General features: G+C 38.3%; 2 protein-coding genes across 6 annotated transcripts in view; one reads left to right on the forward strand and one right to left on the reverse strand.

Annotated features, from left to right (window-relative positions):
- Positions 1-8,927, forward strand: part of CASD1 (CAS1 domain containing 1) — a 34,201-nt gene extending 25,274 nt beyond the window's left edge. Inside the window, exons 13-18 of the mRNA XM_063324856.1 lie at positions 505-584; positions 1,402-1,503; positions 3,029-3,169; positions 3,714-3,791; positions 4,770-4,862; positions 5,917-8,927. Coding sequence (XP_063180926.1) covers positions 505-584; positions 1,402-1,503; positions 3,029-3,169; positions 3,714-3,791; positions 4,770-4,862; positions 5,917-6,183 — 761 coding nt within the window. The 3' untranslated portion in view covers positions 6,184-8,927. The remainder of the gene's footprint in view (positions 1-504; positions 585-1,401; positions 1,504-3,028; positions 3,170-3,713; positions 3,792-4,769; positions 4,863-5,916) is intronic.
- Positions 8,928-11,177: 2,250 nt separating this feature from the next.
- SGCE (sarcoglycan epsilon) overlaps positions 11,178-15,401 on the reverse strand; it is a 36,448-nt gene continuing 32,224 nt past the window's right edge. For 4 of the 5 annotated variants that reach the window (XM_063324858.1, XM_063324862.1, XM_063324861.1 and 1 more), the window contains 3 exons: positions 14,474-14,517; positions 13,598-13,632; positions 11,178-11,850 (listed from right to left, as the gene is read on the reverse strand). In XM_063324858.1, the coding sequence (XP_063180928.1) occupies positions 11,800-11,850; positions 13,598-13,632; positions 14,474-14,517 (130 nt within the window). In that variant the 3' untranslated portion in view covers positions 11,178-11,799. The remainder of the gene's footprint in view (positions 11,851-13,597; positions 13,633-14,473; positions 14,518-15,401) is intronic. The other variant, XM_063324860.1, reaches the window with a different exon arrangement.

The following is a 15,401-nucleotide window of genomic DNA, read 5'->3' on the forward strand; positions in this document are numbered from 1 at the left end:
GTAGAGCTTAATATCAGTCAACAGCTTTGAGGAGCGGTTTCTCGGGCTTGTCTTCACGAGATACTTGTCCGTAATGACCTGCAGTTGAGCTTTGGAGCACAAATGGTACCTCAAAGTTTAATAATGTGTGCTGTACTTATTTCACGCTGTTGGGCATTTTGTTTCATTTGTTTATTTACAGTCACCTACAATAAGGACTGCTTGTGCAGTGACTGGGAAAACAGAGGCTTTCAAACAGTGTTTCTGTTTTAGACAGAAGCTTAATTTAGGATTAATAGGTTGTTCATTACTGTGAGTGCTTATTTTAATTGCTTAAAGTAAAATTTAATATGTAAACGTAGATAGTGATAAAATATTGCTAGTAATATTTGAACATTTATTTGCGAATATATCTATTACTAAGCATAGCCACACTAAATAATTGGCAATTATTATTTAATGTGTCCTGGGTTTTGCTAATGAAAAATTGATGACTGTATGCTGATGAATTTATTTCTTCCTCAGGGAACTGCTTATGGCACTTTGGTTTGCTGCTGAAACTGATTTGCTTACTGACATGTATATATTTTCTGTCATATTCTCAGGTTTGTAAATTTTGACTATTTTTATCCTTAACTACCTGAGAGTATATTACGCATCTCTACTTTTTAATGTGCGCATAACTTGTATATTTGCTCCTGCATCATAAATACAACAGAAAAAAGAATGGAACCTTTCTGTTTCTTTTCATGTTTGAATTGGTGTGGATGCTGGAAAAAGCACAGTTCTGTATCTTACTCATTTGTTTGTAAATGCTTGACATGTTTTCAGTATACTACTACAAATGGAATAAATATAAAGGTCTATGCATGGTTTCGGGGTGGAGGTTTTTTGATGTACTTAAAGTTACTGGGTTTTGCCAGCATATGGCGATACATATGATGATATGAAGATCTGTGTCTCTCAAGAGACCTGGTCTCGGCTTTGATACCTTATAAAAAGACTGGTTCTAATGCTAAATTAGGGACTTACTGCATGCCGTAAGGATAGCTGACAGAAATAAGGACAGAGTTGGTCACTCTAGGATTTTACAGGGAGGGGTTGTGTGGTTTTAATCCCTCGTTGGCTTTAAGCCTGTTGAGCTGTAGCCTTTGTAGAGTATGCATTCGTTATCCCAACACGTCAGCAGATCCCGTTATGGGAAGCAAAACTGAAACACTCTTTCATCTGAAAAAGTATTTTTTTTTTAATTTTTTTTTATTTTGGAGGGGGAGTGCCTTCTAAGGAAGCCTCTTGTTTTGGTAATGCCACGTAGTTCATGAAATAGGGATGTGAGAAGATTAAAAGACAGCATATTGATTTAAACTTAGTAAATAAGGTTAACATCAGTGTTAATGCTTTTGCCATGTTTATTTTTTACAGGGCACATTTGAGAAGATATTTTCTTTTTGGCCGCTGTCGAAGTGTTTTGAGCTGAATGGGAATGTCTATGAGTGGTGGTTTAGGTGGAAGCTGGATCGCTATGTATGTAACATTTTCATAAATTTTTATATAATTATTTAATAAATTTAAATACGCTTTTAAGTGTATTTTTCAATCTGGGGGGAGGGAGGGCTGTTTTCCAAATTTCTTTTGGAGGAAATCCAAAGAAAGCAGGAGTTTGTCCTGGTGGATTGTTTAATAGAAGACTAAGCTGCATCCCCCTTACTTCTGCAAATGTCTGTCAAAGCCTTGATTAAAAGACGGGGGTTGATTTATTTGCTGCTGGATCCTTCTTAGTTTGCTTTTAAAAAAATAAAGTCATAAAGTGACCTAGATTTGTCTCTTCTAAAAAAATTTACTGTGAAAATTTAACACCTGTAAGCACTTCAGGCTATTGAAATACAAGGCGAATTATTGTAGTGCCTTTCTTAGTGGTGTTTTTGAAAGTCATAGAATAGTCGAATGGTTTGGGTTGGAAGGGACCTTACAGATCATCTTGTTCCAACCTCCTGCCGTGGGCAGGGACACCTCCCACTAGAATACGTTGCTCAAAGCTCCATCCAGCATGTCCTTGAACGCTTCCAGGGAAGTCTTATCAATTAAAAATATATTTATTTTAAGGTAACCTTTAAAGCACTGTTAAAATCAGGGTCTTGATGCCAAAACCAGATTATTCTTGCACATATTTTCAAATGGTTTTCCAGTGGGAAAGCGCTTTCTTTCCGGTTACTGACCCTACAGTGTGTGGTAATAAAACAGGGAGACACTGGGTTGGGTTGGTTTTTTTTGCCTTCTTGGTAAGATAAGTGAAGTTTCTAAGATGGGAGCATTTATTTGTTAACCTTATCCTTAACGGGATCACTTGCACACTTCTCCCTCTGGCAGTCTTTGGTGACTGAGATTTGCGGAGCACACGGTTGTCCCGTCCTGGGCTGCTCCCATCAGCAGTGCATGCTGCGCTGCGACATTTCAGACTTGGAGCTTTGTCGCTTGTGAACAGCGTGTGTTCTGTGGTGTCGCTAAAGAGGAACTCCCAAAATAAATACAGAAGACAAGCACCACGCAGGCCCGAGACAGCATCGTCTTGCTAGCTTGTGAGAACTTGGCATAAGATGGTAAAACACTCTCTGTTGAAGAATTGTGTCTGTGAGAGAGGGAAGCACTTGTAGTGCTTCTTGAATGCTTTCACCTGCCAACTTGGGAGAAGGCCAGAGACTCATGGTTTTTCCCCAGAGAAAGCCCTTTTCAGTGCTGGCGTAGATTGCAGAGGGGATAGTAGGTACTTGAAAGCTCCTTGAAATTTCGTTGTCGTGTCTTTCGTACTCCATGAAGCATTAGTAAGAGTACTTTATTTGTAGTTTCTGAGTTGAGTTACAAATGCAGCTTATGACAACCTAGTGTAGAAAGCCTGGGTTGGTTTGCTTTGGTAAACCTGGGAAAGGACCTTTTGACACCTAAGCTTTGGTATTAGAAATAGTTTATCCTGCAGCAATTCTGTTAACAGTTTGCACCTGAAGTACTTGTAAAAGGCATGAAATATTCATTGCATTCTGTTGGTCTTTTACAGGTGGTTTTTCATGGGATGCTGTTTGCTTTTATTTATCTGGCATTGCAGAAACGTCAGATGATATCAGAAGGAAAAGGAGATCCTCTTTTCTCCAACAGAGTTTCAAATGTTTTATTATTTATTTCAATTGTATCCTTTTTGGTACGTACCTAGTATAACTAGTATAATCAGGTTTGTAAATCTCTAAAGAATAAGTTTTCTGAAGTTCTTTTTTAGAAAATATATTGATTTTAAAAAAGGAAGTCTTGATATGGAGATATTTCAGCTGCGTTTTTGTCGCAGCCCTACCTATCTACTCACTAAAATGTTTTTCCTTTCAGTCAACTGTAGGTGAAAACATCATCACTCTTTCAGTTCATTGCAAAGGTTGCAAGAAAATTGGATGATAAAAATAATATGGTAGATAACGCAGCTCTTATCTCCCCTCTTGATTGCTTGTCTATTTGTGATGAAAAAATTGTCAGCGGTATGGCCGTATCCTAGGGTATGAATAAACACGGTGCTCATCAGCTGCGAAGAACAGTTTGGGAGAAACACAAAACCAAGCACAATGTAGTTTTTTCTTTTACTGCCCCACATCTTAGTGAACCAAATTCTGCTGAAGCGCTTCAGAATAGCTTAACTCTTGTTTCATTTTTAAATGTTACATATAATTGCTACACAGACTGATCTTTATATCTTTTAGACCTACTCTATTTGGGCTAGTAGCTGTAAAAACAAGACAGAGTGCAATGAACTACATCCTTCTGTTTCTGTGGTACAGGTAATTATAATTATAGTCCTTTTCCTTACATGATAGAATCTAGTCTGTTCTTATTTGGACTTTTTAAAAAATTCTTTTTAAAGATATTTTTGTTTTAGTGTGGAATGTCAGATATTGAGCTTCATTCTCATGTCTGAAAGTGAAAAAGGGTTTAACTATGTTGCTCGCTGTTTTTCGTTGCCTTTAAGCACTGAAATGGCATGCTGTGATTATACTTTTGATTAACCTTGATGTCCTTAGCGTAGGTTTCATCTGCACTGTTTAAGTCCAAACCCAACTTTTGACTAATAGCCCAGCAGGGGAAAAGCAGAGAGCTGTAGAGACGCATGAGTGTTTGGGAGGTGTTAGTGTAGGAAGCAACCTATGGGACCTTGTAGTCGCTTTTAAGCAGAGAAGTGGCCCACAGGGACATGCACATGTTTTTTTAAATTTAGATTTTCCTTTTACTGTGTCCCCTGCCCCAGTATACCCCCACCTGTCTAATTCTGTTCCCCCTCTGTTTCTTTTTTTTTTTTTTTTTTAAAAATTTGTCCTGCTCTCTTGAGGGGTAGCACGTGTGTCTTAATTTTTTAATACCAATTTGTCCATCTTGACATGCTCTCTTTAAAAATTGAGGGTTAACTCCGATTTGTGGCCACCTTCATTTTAGGCTGGCGTGGTATAACATGTTTTGTGACCATGCCTAGGAAGCGTATAGTTGTATCTATCAACATCAAGGCCACGATTCTACTGAAGATGTAAATGTGACTTGCTGTGCTGTAAAAATGTGTGTAAGAGATTTGCAATTTCAAGACCTACTTTGTTAAGTATAAACCGCATGGATTTTTGTTTGGTTTATATATTTATTGGATTTTAAAGAAAATCTAATGCATGACAGTTTAGACAATGAAAATGAATAAACCTCTTGTGTCTGTGTGTGTGTGTAACCTGCTTGTCATCCACAGTCACTATTTTTTTTTTTACTTTTTTTAAAAAAAGATTTTAGCTTTCATCCTCATCAGGAACATTCCTGGATATGTCCGATCTGTGTATAGCTCATTCTTTGCCTGGTTTGGCAAAATTTCTCTAGAGGTAAGTAGAATGATCAGAAGTACAGTGAATTAAAACTTTGAAATGTAAGGTGGCTTTATTATCTAAATTGTAGTATAACACATAAATAGTGAAAACATTTATTGGCTTATTTAATACTATGCTGTTTGACCTCTTTCAGCATCGTAGCTTCTGTCTACACTTAAAAATGATAGCTGAAATAGTAGTTTCAGGACTGAACTTCTCTCTTATGCTGGTTTTTTGGGGGGAGCTTAGGGTCGTGAGGGTGAGCTGTGGTGTGAATGCAGTTGGAAGATAAAAAGTTCAAGCCAGTTGAAGAACCAGCATGAATTCTCCTGACTGGTACAAGTACGCTTATAAATGTCTTTCCCCTAGCAAGCTTTCCTGCATTAATAAACAAATGTAACTTTACAAACAAAACCCTTCTTAGTGCAAATGTTACCTTGTTCCATTGAGCGTATATTTTGAAACAGTAGGAATTATCTTGCGTTCCATTTTATTCGCTGTTTAGTAATATTAAATGTTTAATTTTATTGTATTACTAAAATAGATTTTAAAAAGGGAAAGGAACTTACAGGAGAAACTCATTGTAATACAATGTATACGTAATGCATGATTTTGAATTTTTTTTAAAGGATCTCATTTTCACTGTTCTGATTCCCGGTGACCTTTAAGGTGCTGATCTGCTCCTGGGACCTTTGCATTCATCAGCAGTTGAAGCGCTATCTTTTATTTGCAGGCACGTTAGTTCGGTCCCTCACCAGAGATACAGTAACTGAGCGGAGGTGTATTCCTCATCTCTTCTGACACGACGTAAACGATGCTCCCCTGTGCCGTATTTGGTTAAGGGCTGAGCAAATCCGTTTTATGGTTAACTCTAACAGACTCATCGTTTTGTCTTACAGCAAAGACACATGGAAAACAGCTTCTCAAATTATGTTATTTAGTCATAAATGTCTGACTTCAGCAGAAGTACAGTGTGTCAGTTGATGCAATAGTAATAGTTATATGTTTTTGTATAAGTAAAAAATATTTATAGATATGTATTATTAAACCCACTCTTTTTTTCTTTCAGCTTTTCATTTGCCAATACCATATTTGGCTGGCAGCAGACACAAAGGGCATCTTGGTGCTCATTCCTGGATATCCGATGTTCAATGTCCTTGTCAGCACTTTTATATTCGTGTGTGTGGCACATGAAATTTCTCAGATCACGAATGATCTGGCACAGATTGTGGTTCCTAAGGATAACTCAACTCTGCTGAAAAGGTTGTTATGCATAGCTGGATTTTTTTCTGGACTACTCTTCTTCTCAGCAATGCAAGATCAGTCGAGGCATTAACTTGAAAAGATGCTCGGAAACTTTCTTCAGGTTTACTTTGGGTCTGCCTGAACAAAAATTCTCAACTGGAGGTACAAGAAGACATTTAAATTAAGTGTGTGGAAAATGTATATAGTGCAAATAGCCTTCTCAAATAATCTGAGAAACAAGAATGCACTGTACAGAATCGCATGTGAAAAAATGAGTCTTTTCTACTGGATATATGTTTCTGTTTACATATCTGTTGAAGCGTGACACGAAGAAGTGAAGTTAAATGGTTTAGCGATACCATGTGCATATCACGGAAGTCACTTTACCGTGGGTCAGCCGAATGACGAGTGGATGTTACTTGAGTAGTGCCTCTACAGAACACGGGCTGTGCTCATTCTCATCAAGGAACAAAAGAGAGCAAACTTGTGATCCTCCATTAATGCTCACCTTTAGCTGATGTGAATCATGAAATTACTGGTAAACCAGGGCATTTTTCTGAACAAAAGGGTAATTTTTTTGTTTAGAAATTAGTATTTTGGATGGGCATAGTATATGTTACATGAAGCCCTTTATACATGGTAATAAAAAATCATCACCAATTCAGTGATTTAAGATTATATATAAATTTACATAACATTTTATGGGGTTTTTTTAGAAATTTAAGATGTTTTCAGCAAATACGATGAATTCTGAGGTGAAATTTTTTTTATAAAGTTTTTTTTGCCCTACAATTGTTTGCTTTTTCATAAATTTTCACTAATTCATTTAACTATGTACAAATCTCTGTAAAATCCCAGTGAACAACGATGAATAATTTTCAGAGGCTCAGTTCAAGATGGAGAATTTTTGGGAGGCCTCCAACCTTTTCCAGTCAGATGAAGTCCTGTCATACCCACTCCATCAGATCTTACGGAAATGGGAGAACGGGGGAACGGTGATCTTTGAACCTCCTCCTGAGTTTGTAGGTGATCTCGAACCTAGGTGTCATTAGGGAACTGGTGCCATATTCTATCCTGTAATAATATTTTCACATAAAAGGATGCACGTCAATCTTGCATGACGAGGAGGAGGGATTGAGCGGTCAGTCTTGTTTCATGCAGATGGTGGAGTCTCAGAATTGCAAATGAAATGAGATTGGAGCTCTTTGGGGGTACCTCTTTTCCCTATCCTTTTTAGCAGTGCCCATCTTTCTTAATAATTTTTTCCTTTACCATAAGAAAGTAAAATTGAAAGACATAGCCCTTCAGTGTGACAGTGACAAGCTATAATTTACGTTCCTTTTATTTGAAGTTACGGTCATCTCTCGGTTTGTGGTTTTGGTTTAAGTGATAGTTTAACCTCTAGTTGTTTTTTCATTTCATTCTTCTACTGATTACTTGTTAGCAGTCAAAAACATGAGCACAATATTGTTTTCCACGCATATGTGCAATTATGTGTGATTATAAATAATAGGAATCCTAATTCGTACCATATGTACTGTCACGCACATGTGTTTCATCTTATCCCAGTTAAAAAACTGAATTCAAACTTGCAGCCACCAATGAGTGCAAAAAAAAATTATTAAAAGAATGGCTTCAATTATTTTTTTTTTTGGTGGAGAACAGTTTTAAAGAATGACCAGTCGTTCATCATAAAAAAGAAAAGAAAATCACTCGCTCCCCCCAGATTCAGCAGTTTTACTAAGTCTGCCAGCTATTTTGAAGCTCTTGGAAAGATACTCAGCTATTTGTTCTTTTTTTGTGCATTATTTCCAGTGTTTTGGAAAGTTAACCTCCTTGGTCAGGACATTTTGAATGGCTGAAAGAAATGGTACAGGTGAACACGGTGGTGGGCGACAGGCTGCATAACCTTCATCTATGCCAGTATTAGGAGCAATGGGGAACTGTGAGTTTGAGGGCTAATTTCTGTTTTGTTCTTCGCAACTTAAGTATTGTAGATATAATTTTATTTATCTGTTGTACAGACTTGGTTAAAAGATTTATTTTTAATGTTTGAAATAATGCACTTGTTTACTATCACTGTATGTGGGATAAATATATTTTCTTTTCAGGTTATGTAAAAATATGACGTAATTTAAACATTAAATAAATGTGCTGTGGATGCTTATTTTTGTAACGGGAGCAGCATCAATTAAGTAAAAACTTCTTATTGCTTGACTCTAGCTGGGCTACAGTTCACTATTATGCCTACCTTAAATCACAGCTTAGTATTGTGGAGCTTCTCCAAAGTGATAGTCTGCATACTATTACTTCAAATTAAGGGCAGATACTCACTTGTATCACCAACGATTTCGGATGCGAGGCAGGAAGAAAGGTGCTTCTGCAGTAAATCGCACTGTCCCAGGGCTGATGCAATTGCAACCAATGCCCCCCCGGAGCCCGGTGGGCTTCAGCAGAACTCCACAGCGGAGGGGACGAATACTTTTTCCCCGCTGAGTTACAAGCTAGAAACTCTGCGGCAGAGCTTAGAACTGACTTGGCTTTTCTGCAGTCCGGCAACATCAAGAAAACCATATTTGTTTGGGTTAAGAAATTTAGCTTTTAATTGAGGTACTTAAGTCCCACACTGAAGAGAAGAAGGGGCTCCTTCATCGAAGGATTCAGGGGTAGTCCCTATCCTCAAAGCTGCTTGTATAAATGGGGAGGTAATACCTAGTGTGGGTGCCTGAATTAAGTGGTGCAAATACTCGCCGTCCTTTCCTGTTACTGCACATATTCAGGCATCTCCCCCAGTTTAACTGAAACCCTGCACAGGCGGCTCCACTTCAGTTCTTAGACACCATCCACTATCACCGTCCGTAACGTTAACAGCTGTAACACAGAGTTGTTCAGGCATTATGTAAAATAACCAGGCAACAGCATCGCTACTTAATGTCTTCCTATTTATTAGATTTTACATTTCATATATTTACAAAGACAGCAGTAGTGCTATTTAATTTGGCTCCAAGTGTCACTTAATCAATACAATATCGGTTCATACTGTCATCATACATCGTTAAAAGAGGCTGTGAATTTCCTGTTTTAACTATCAGCACTTTTAACTAGTTCTTTAACCATTAAGTGTCTTTAGCCAGCTTTATAAATCTATGCTTCCATTGGTATTGTTTTAATAAATCAAAATAAATAATTTGTTATTAAACTTACCTCAAATAAACGAAGCTTTCAATCATAAAATAGTTCAGGTGTCCTTGACAGCCAAGACACCAACATCATTAGATTCTTTTCAGAACAGGCGGAGCACCTGCTGGTACAAACTGATGCTTTATGCGCGTACATAACAGGCTGAGAAATTCCCTTAAATATATTTGCACTGTTACGTATTCATACAAATAAGGTGGGAGCAGCTCAACCGGTAGCTAATTGATTGTCATGTCATCCTCAAGTTATCAGAAATCGTTATGATCCAAAACCAATACTATTTACAAAGTTTAGTCTTACGTTGCATTAAAAAAAAAATCATTATTTAAAATCCATTCCATTCATTTCTGTTCCAAAGCACTGGCAGCTCATACATTTGAAAATGGTCGTAGAAACCAAACGCTGATTGTACTCAAATTTTTCACAGCTTGGATAAAAGACATAAATTGTTAATTTACTATAAACCTCAGTGGGCAGTTTTCTAATTCACTTTTCACGGCTAACCGTCCAAGCTGCTGGAAAAGAGGAGGGCTCTCGCAGGAGGCTGACTGCTGAAATGTCTCCCCGGTACCTTTTGGGTGAGGCGGGGGCAACGTGCCCCACTTAGAAAGTAAAAGTAGGAATGGCTGGCTCTTCCAGCTGTTTCAGAACCCAACTTAGTTTTTCAACTTACACGACTGCCGCTTGAGCTACCTCTCTCCTAGTGTGACACCCACCGGCACTATTCCCATGGCGAGATGCATTTCTTAACGTGTTCTGGGGGTTGTGCTCAGCATTTAGGGCAGCCCTGCGCACTCTGATGTTTAACGCTCGACGGTACCCAAGCGTGTACAAGGTACTGAGTGCTGATGATACGCTTTGCTGCAATAGTTACCTCACTGCCTGAAAAGCAGCTCAGGACTTCTTTTAACTATCCATCTGCCGAGGTGCGGCATTCAGGTCCAAGCCTATGAACACATTATGTTCATTTTTAAGCAAAGAAAATAAGGTTTTGTGTTTTAAAGGAACAGGGCCGTAACTGTAAAAAGAAAAAGAAAAACAAGCAAAAAAAAAAAAAAAGCCAGTGACTACTTTGGTCCTTCTACAAACCTAATAACCTTATTTTACAGTTTCTTTTTAGCCTCAGTCTTAAATTCCTGCATTACTCAGTTTGTCTTAGTGGAGACCTCAGAAACCCCAGCTAAGGCAATGCGGGCACCGTTTAGCAATTTTAAAGCAGACGCGGCTTTCTGCTTACAGTGCAATGTCCTGATGAACATACAGCTTCTGAAAGAGAAAATATTACAGAAAAAAGACAAAGCATAAGTCAGCTTAAAGCAATACGATGCTTTCAGGTAAAACCCCAAGAAGTGTTGGTGTGAGCTCTTACAGCCAGAGCCCCTAAATCCTGTGTTACGCTGTATTGGAGGATTTAAAGAAGCATCAGAAAAAATTCAGTTGAAATAAATACACAAACAGTGTCGGGAGATAAATTACCACCATCTATTGAAAAAAGTAGGAAACCTCAGTTCAGATCCTTTTAACAAAGTTTGTATTATTAAACTTTCCGCTGCACAAATGCCTCTCTCCAAGCAGCCACCTCCCAGGAAAGCACCTATTTAATCAACTGCTTTCCAAGATTCCAAGAATCACCCTTGGATTATTGGTTAGCTAGTTCTTCCACAACTTTTTTTGCTCCAAAAAGAACAAAGAATGTGGAGGATATAAAAAATAAAACACGTGGGGGCATGGGGAATATCACCAAGAAAAGTTTAAGAGTATTTTTGAAGAGTTAAAAGTTAGTCCATGTATACTGTAACAAAATTTACTCTTGCTTATTTGCAGACATTAATTTCCGCCTACAGTAGTTTGTAACAGTTTCTTCTAAAATAACCAGATGAATGAATGGACAGATTTTAAATGTTTTATTGCTCACAAGCTGTCAAATAAAGAAACAGAAATCCAATTTTCAACAGGAATAGTTTTAGGCTTTTGTTCGGTGGTTTTGTTGTGTTTTTTTTTCCCAAAAATAACTTTGCTCATGACATTTTAATAATCTCTACAAAATTAATGCCTACTAAATCCAGAATACTATTTCTGAGCCTCATCGTATTGCACAAGTTGTCATGCTTATAGAGTACTGCTTGTCGTGTGCAAACGTAAGGCAATTCCGTCATCCCGCTGAGCACAGTCTGAAATCCCCTCAACCTGGTGCTCATTTTGTAGTTTTGACTTCCCTGTGACAACTTTCAGGAGAGATCACAAGACAGAATAAAGGTTGATATTTATTAATACATATATTTGAAAGATTATTTTCTGAATGTAACAAATATAAAAAGTTATCAGTGTTTACAAATTGTCAAAAATGTCCGAAGTACAAAAGGATACAGTACGTTAGTTATATGGGAGTGATCGTAGGCTCTGGCACTGAGATCATCTTACTACTATGGGCATGCACAATATACACCAGAAAAACTCATGCATCAATCAGAACAAAGAAGGAAACGAGACAATTTTCTGCCTTCTCCGATTACAAATTCATTGCTTCTGTTAGTTTTCTTTCCTCAGGAATACCATTTACCTGCAAGTAGATGAGAGTGTATGTAATCCAGCAGTGGCAGGTGATGCTTCAACGATATTGAACTGTCAATGGGTAACACAGCACATAAATAGTATTTATGAGGCTTTTATCAACAACCACACCGGAGAAACATGACAAGTACAACCTGGACCAAAAGACGACATTTTACATGGAGAAGCTTTGCTCGCTTGCTTCTGGGAAGGGAGAGATCGAGGAAAAGGTCATTTAACTGGGAATTTGTCTTTCTATTTGGGATCTAACAGGCTTCATGGGGAGACTGTGACGCTCAAAACAGAAAAATGCAGTATATGGTGTCCATATACTATTTAGTCTCTTGCATTCTAGGAATATCCTATAAACTTTTCAATCTAAGCACCTTAAAATAGTCCTCACAAATTTTGCCAATCGACAGAGAGACAATTATAAAACTTCACGTGCCTTTTCATATTGGAGACCGCTAGCAATTTTCAGCGGTATAATATAAACCTTTGATGCGAGTTGTCACCTTTCATACAATTCTTTCCCAGTTATGTTTCAACTTCGTGAAAGAGTCGAGCATTACTGTCAGCTATTAAATCTGCATTTTTATATAAGGTTAAAAACAAATTTGCTTCTTATTGGGGATTCAGGTAGTTCCTGAAGAGGACAGTGGTTATTAGACATGGTCTGCTCTTCAAATTACTAATGATGGTCTACTGAAGCTTTAAAATAGAAATACCTTCTTTCATGGTGGTGACTGATAGTATGTTAATAACCCTGAGTATATTATTGGGAATTTTCTGTAGGAAAGGAAGAAAATTCAACAATGAATGTCTAGTTCTGTAGGTTTTTTGGCCTTCAGTGTTTTAGTTCTGTAAATTTCTTAGTTCAACAGATCAATACATTGATTGCTAAGTTTCTACTGATGCTACTAAAAATCTTAGGAGTGCCTGAATTCTGTTTTCATAACATTCTAAAATTCGTAACATTCTAAAAATCTAACCTTCTGACAACAGGAGTCACGGATATCCTTTGGAAGATAAACCGCGAGAGGCACATGCCATCACGTCATGGACGTGCTTGCAGTGTCCCCTGCACATCTGAGTTACAAAGGCAGGTGCCATTGAAAACTAAGAGAAGGGGAGGAAACACTGTCTGTCCCAAATAAGTTTTCTTCACCCCTGATTTCTGAGAGCTTGTCACAGGCAGCGTCTGTGATGAATAGGAAAGAACAGGTCTACTCTACCAAAATAACGTACCACAGAAAATACAGACACTGGAGGATTTTGAAATCTATTTTTATGGCAGTTCTTTGGTGCGGCTTGCAGGCGACAAACCCACGCTAGCTTGTATTTCATACCTTTTTCAAATGTCTCACTGCTGTCAACATACAGGACTGCCAGGTGATTTTGCATCTTTTTTACTGCGAGACAGACTGGAATTGTTGTAACAAGACAGTCATAACAGAAGAGCAGAACTGTGTGACATTTTTATTCCGCCTTCTAACTGCCTGCAGTGGCGAGCGTGAAGAGCTCTGCTAAATGTCAACCCAAACCAGTGCTGGTGGCTCTGGAGGGATACCGCCAGGGTCATCTGCCATTCCCCGTATATGTATAATAAAGCACACAAATAGCAAAGCCAGCAGAACTGCAGTCAGATTTTTGGGTTTGTTTGTTTGTTTGCTTGTTTGTTTTATAAATGTGTTTTTAATTTCCCAATAACAAAAAAAAAAAACACACATGGGCAGAAGCATCTATTATATACTTGCCTCAAATCTTTGAAATGTTGTCATACGAAATTCTCCTTTAATCCCCGAAAGCAGTAATGAAGAAGAAGGATTTTGAATGAAAAGAGTTGCTTACGTAACTCCTAAGTTAAAACAAGTCTTCCTCTTGGAGCTGTAGTTCCCGTATTATGTTCAATACGTATGTATAGAGAGAGTTTTGCCTAAAAAGGTCTTTGAATATTCAAAAATTACACGTTGGCCTCTACGTTTTCCTTGTATGATGCCTATCCCCTTTCACATGGCTATGGCTGTTGCTTTTTCTCAGACCGGATATGCTAACTTAGAGAGGAGAATCAGCCTTAGTAGATGCTCTGATGGGATCATTCACGACCTCAGTCGGTACATTAGGATTTGTGGAAATGATGGAAAAGCGATGACTAAGACAGGGGAAACCTGCAGCGTGGGTATATGCCTCACCACAGATGCCCCAATATCGACTCTTTATGTTTAGTAACAGCAATAAAGAGCTCTTTCTTCAGAGCTTAACTAGTATTTGGTGGGAATCGGAAATTTTCGTTTCCTATCAAGTTCTAGGGAATTTGAACAGTGTAACCGGATTTGGGAATCTAGCTGTAGCTTCATGTTGTAATACAAAATTATTTATACGAGGAGGTTTCCAACTCAGCTGTACCAGCTCCCAGTGTCTCATGCCGAGTCCTAATGCAGCATTTCTCCTACTTGTTTAATCAATCCCGTACCAAAATTTTCACTGATGTATCAAAACAATCTAGAATGACAACGCTGTAATACTTTGCTCTATTTGAAAATGGTTTCCACTGTCCATAGACTGTATGCGGTTTGACTAACGATTCCTCTGCACCGGTCACTTAATAGCTACAGTATTTTCTCAGTACTGACCTGCACTCTGCTGCTGTGGAATCCGAGTCTGATGTGGCAGGTTCCTACAAAAAACAATTTAGTATCTTTAATGCTTCCATGCAAAGTCTGAAGTATATTATGCATGAAAGTTCAGCATTTGAACTTCATTGTTTTGCTTATGAAGCAATAATCCATTTTCACTATTATCAAAATCTTAGCCAAGTCAATGAAAGAAAGAAAATTAGCGTTACAGGGTAGTTGCTATTATTTCACTTGTCAATTAGGTTCAAAGGCTCAGACTTGGTGAAACGCCAGAGGTAACAAGACTCGCCACAGGTTTCTGATGTTATACAAGGTTTGGTTTCCATAAGTGATAGACAGAGAGAAGGTGAGAGTCTTTGCAACTTCATTATTGACTGTGGAATGAAGGAATGGTCAGCTAGTTTTACACATCGGACCGCTTCACTTACCAAGGCAAAGTTCCATTTTTGTGTCCTGCTAAAGTGTCTGTTTTAACAGCTACCAGATATTACGGTTGTTTTTATAGAAAGGAATTAGGGGACGGAATGCAGGTGAAGCAGATAAAAACCCTACGTACAATGTAAGAAAGCCTTTGGTACCAGCTTTGGCACCCCAGTCATAAAAAGTTGCTATTCTAAATAGAGAAGAAACTGTAAAATACAGGGCAGAGCACTTTGCAGCGGTTGTAGAAGGGATAATTTACACAGCTGTACTTTCTGGAGAACGTAGCTTTGGGACAGGAAGAAGAAAACACTCTTCTAGCATGTATCTACGTTATGAAGGGAATTCAGGGCAAGCACGTGTAAGTTAGGGCCAAGTTAGTCCCGGCACTGGACCGGTATCACTGGGGCCACGCAGGCTGCCAGCTGAGGAGCTTGTGTTATAGCACGGCACTGAAAAATGATGCCAGCCACTTCGGAGACCCCTGCGCCTCGGACCTGCTCAA

This window comes from Chroicocephalus ridibundus, chromosome 2 (genome assembly GCF_963924245.1).
Source record: "Chroicocephalus ridibundus chromosome 2, bChrRid1.1, whole genome shotgun sequence".
NCBI lineage: Eukaryota > Metazoa > Chordata > Aves > Charadriiformes > Laridae > Chroicocephalus > Chroicocephalus ridibundus.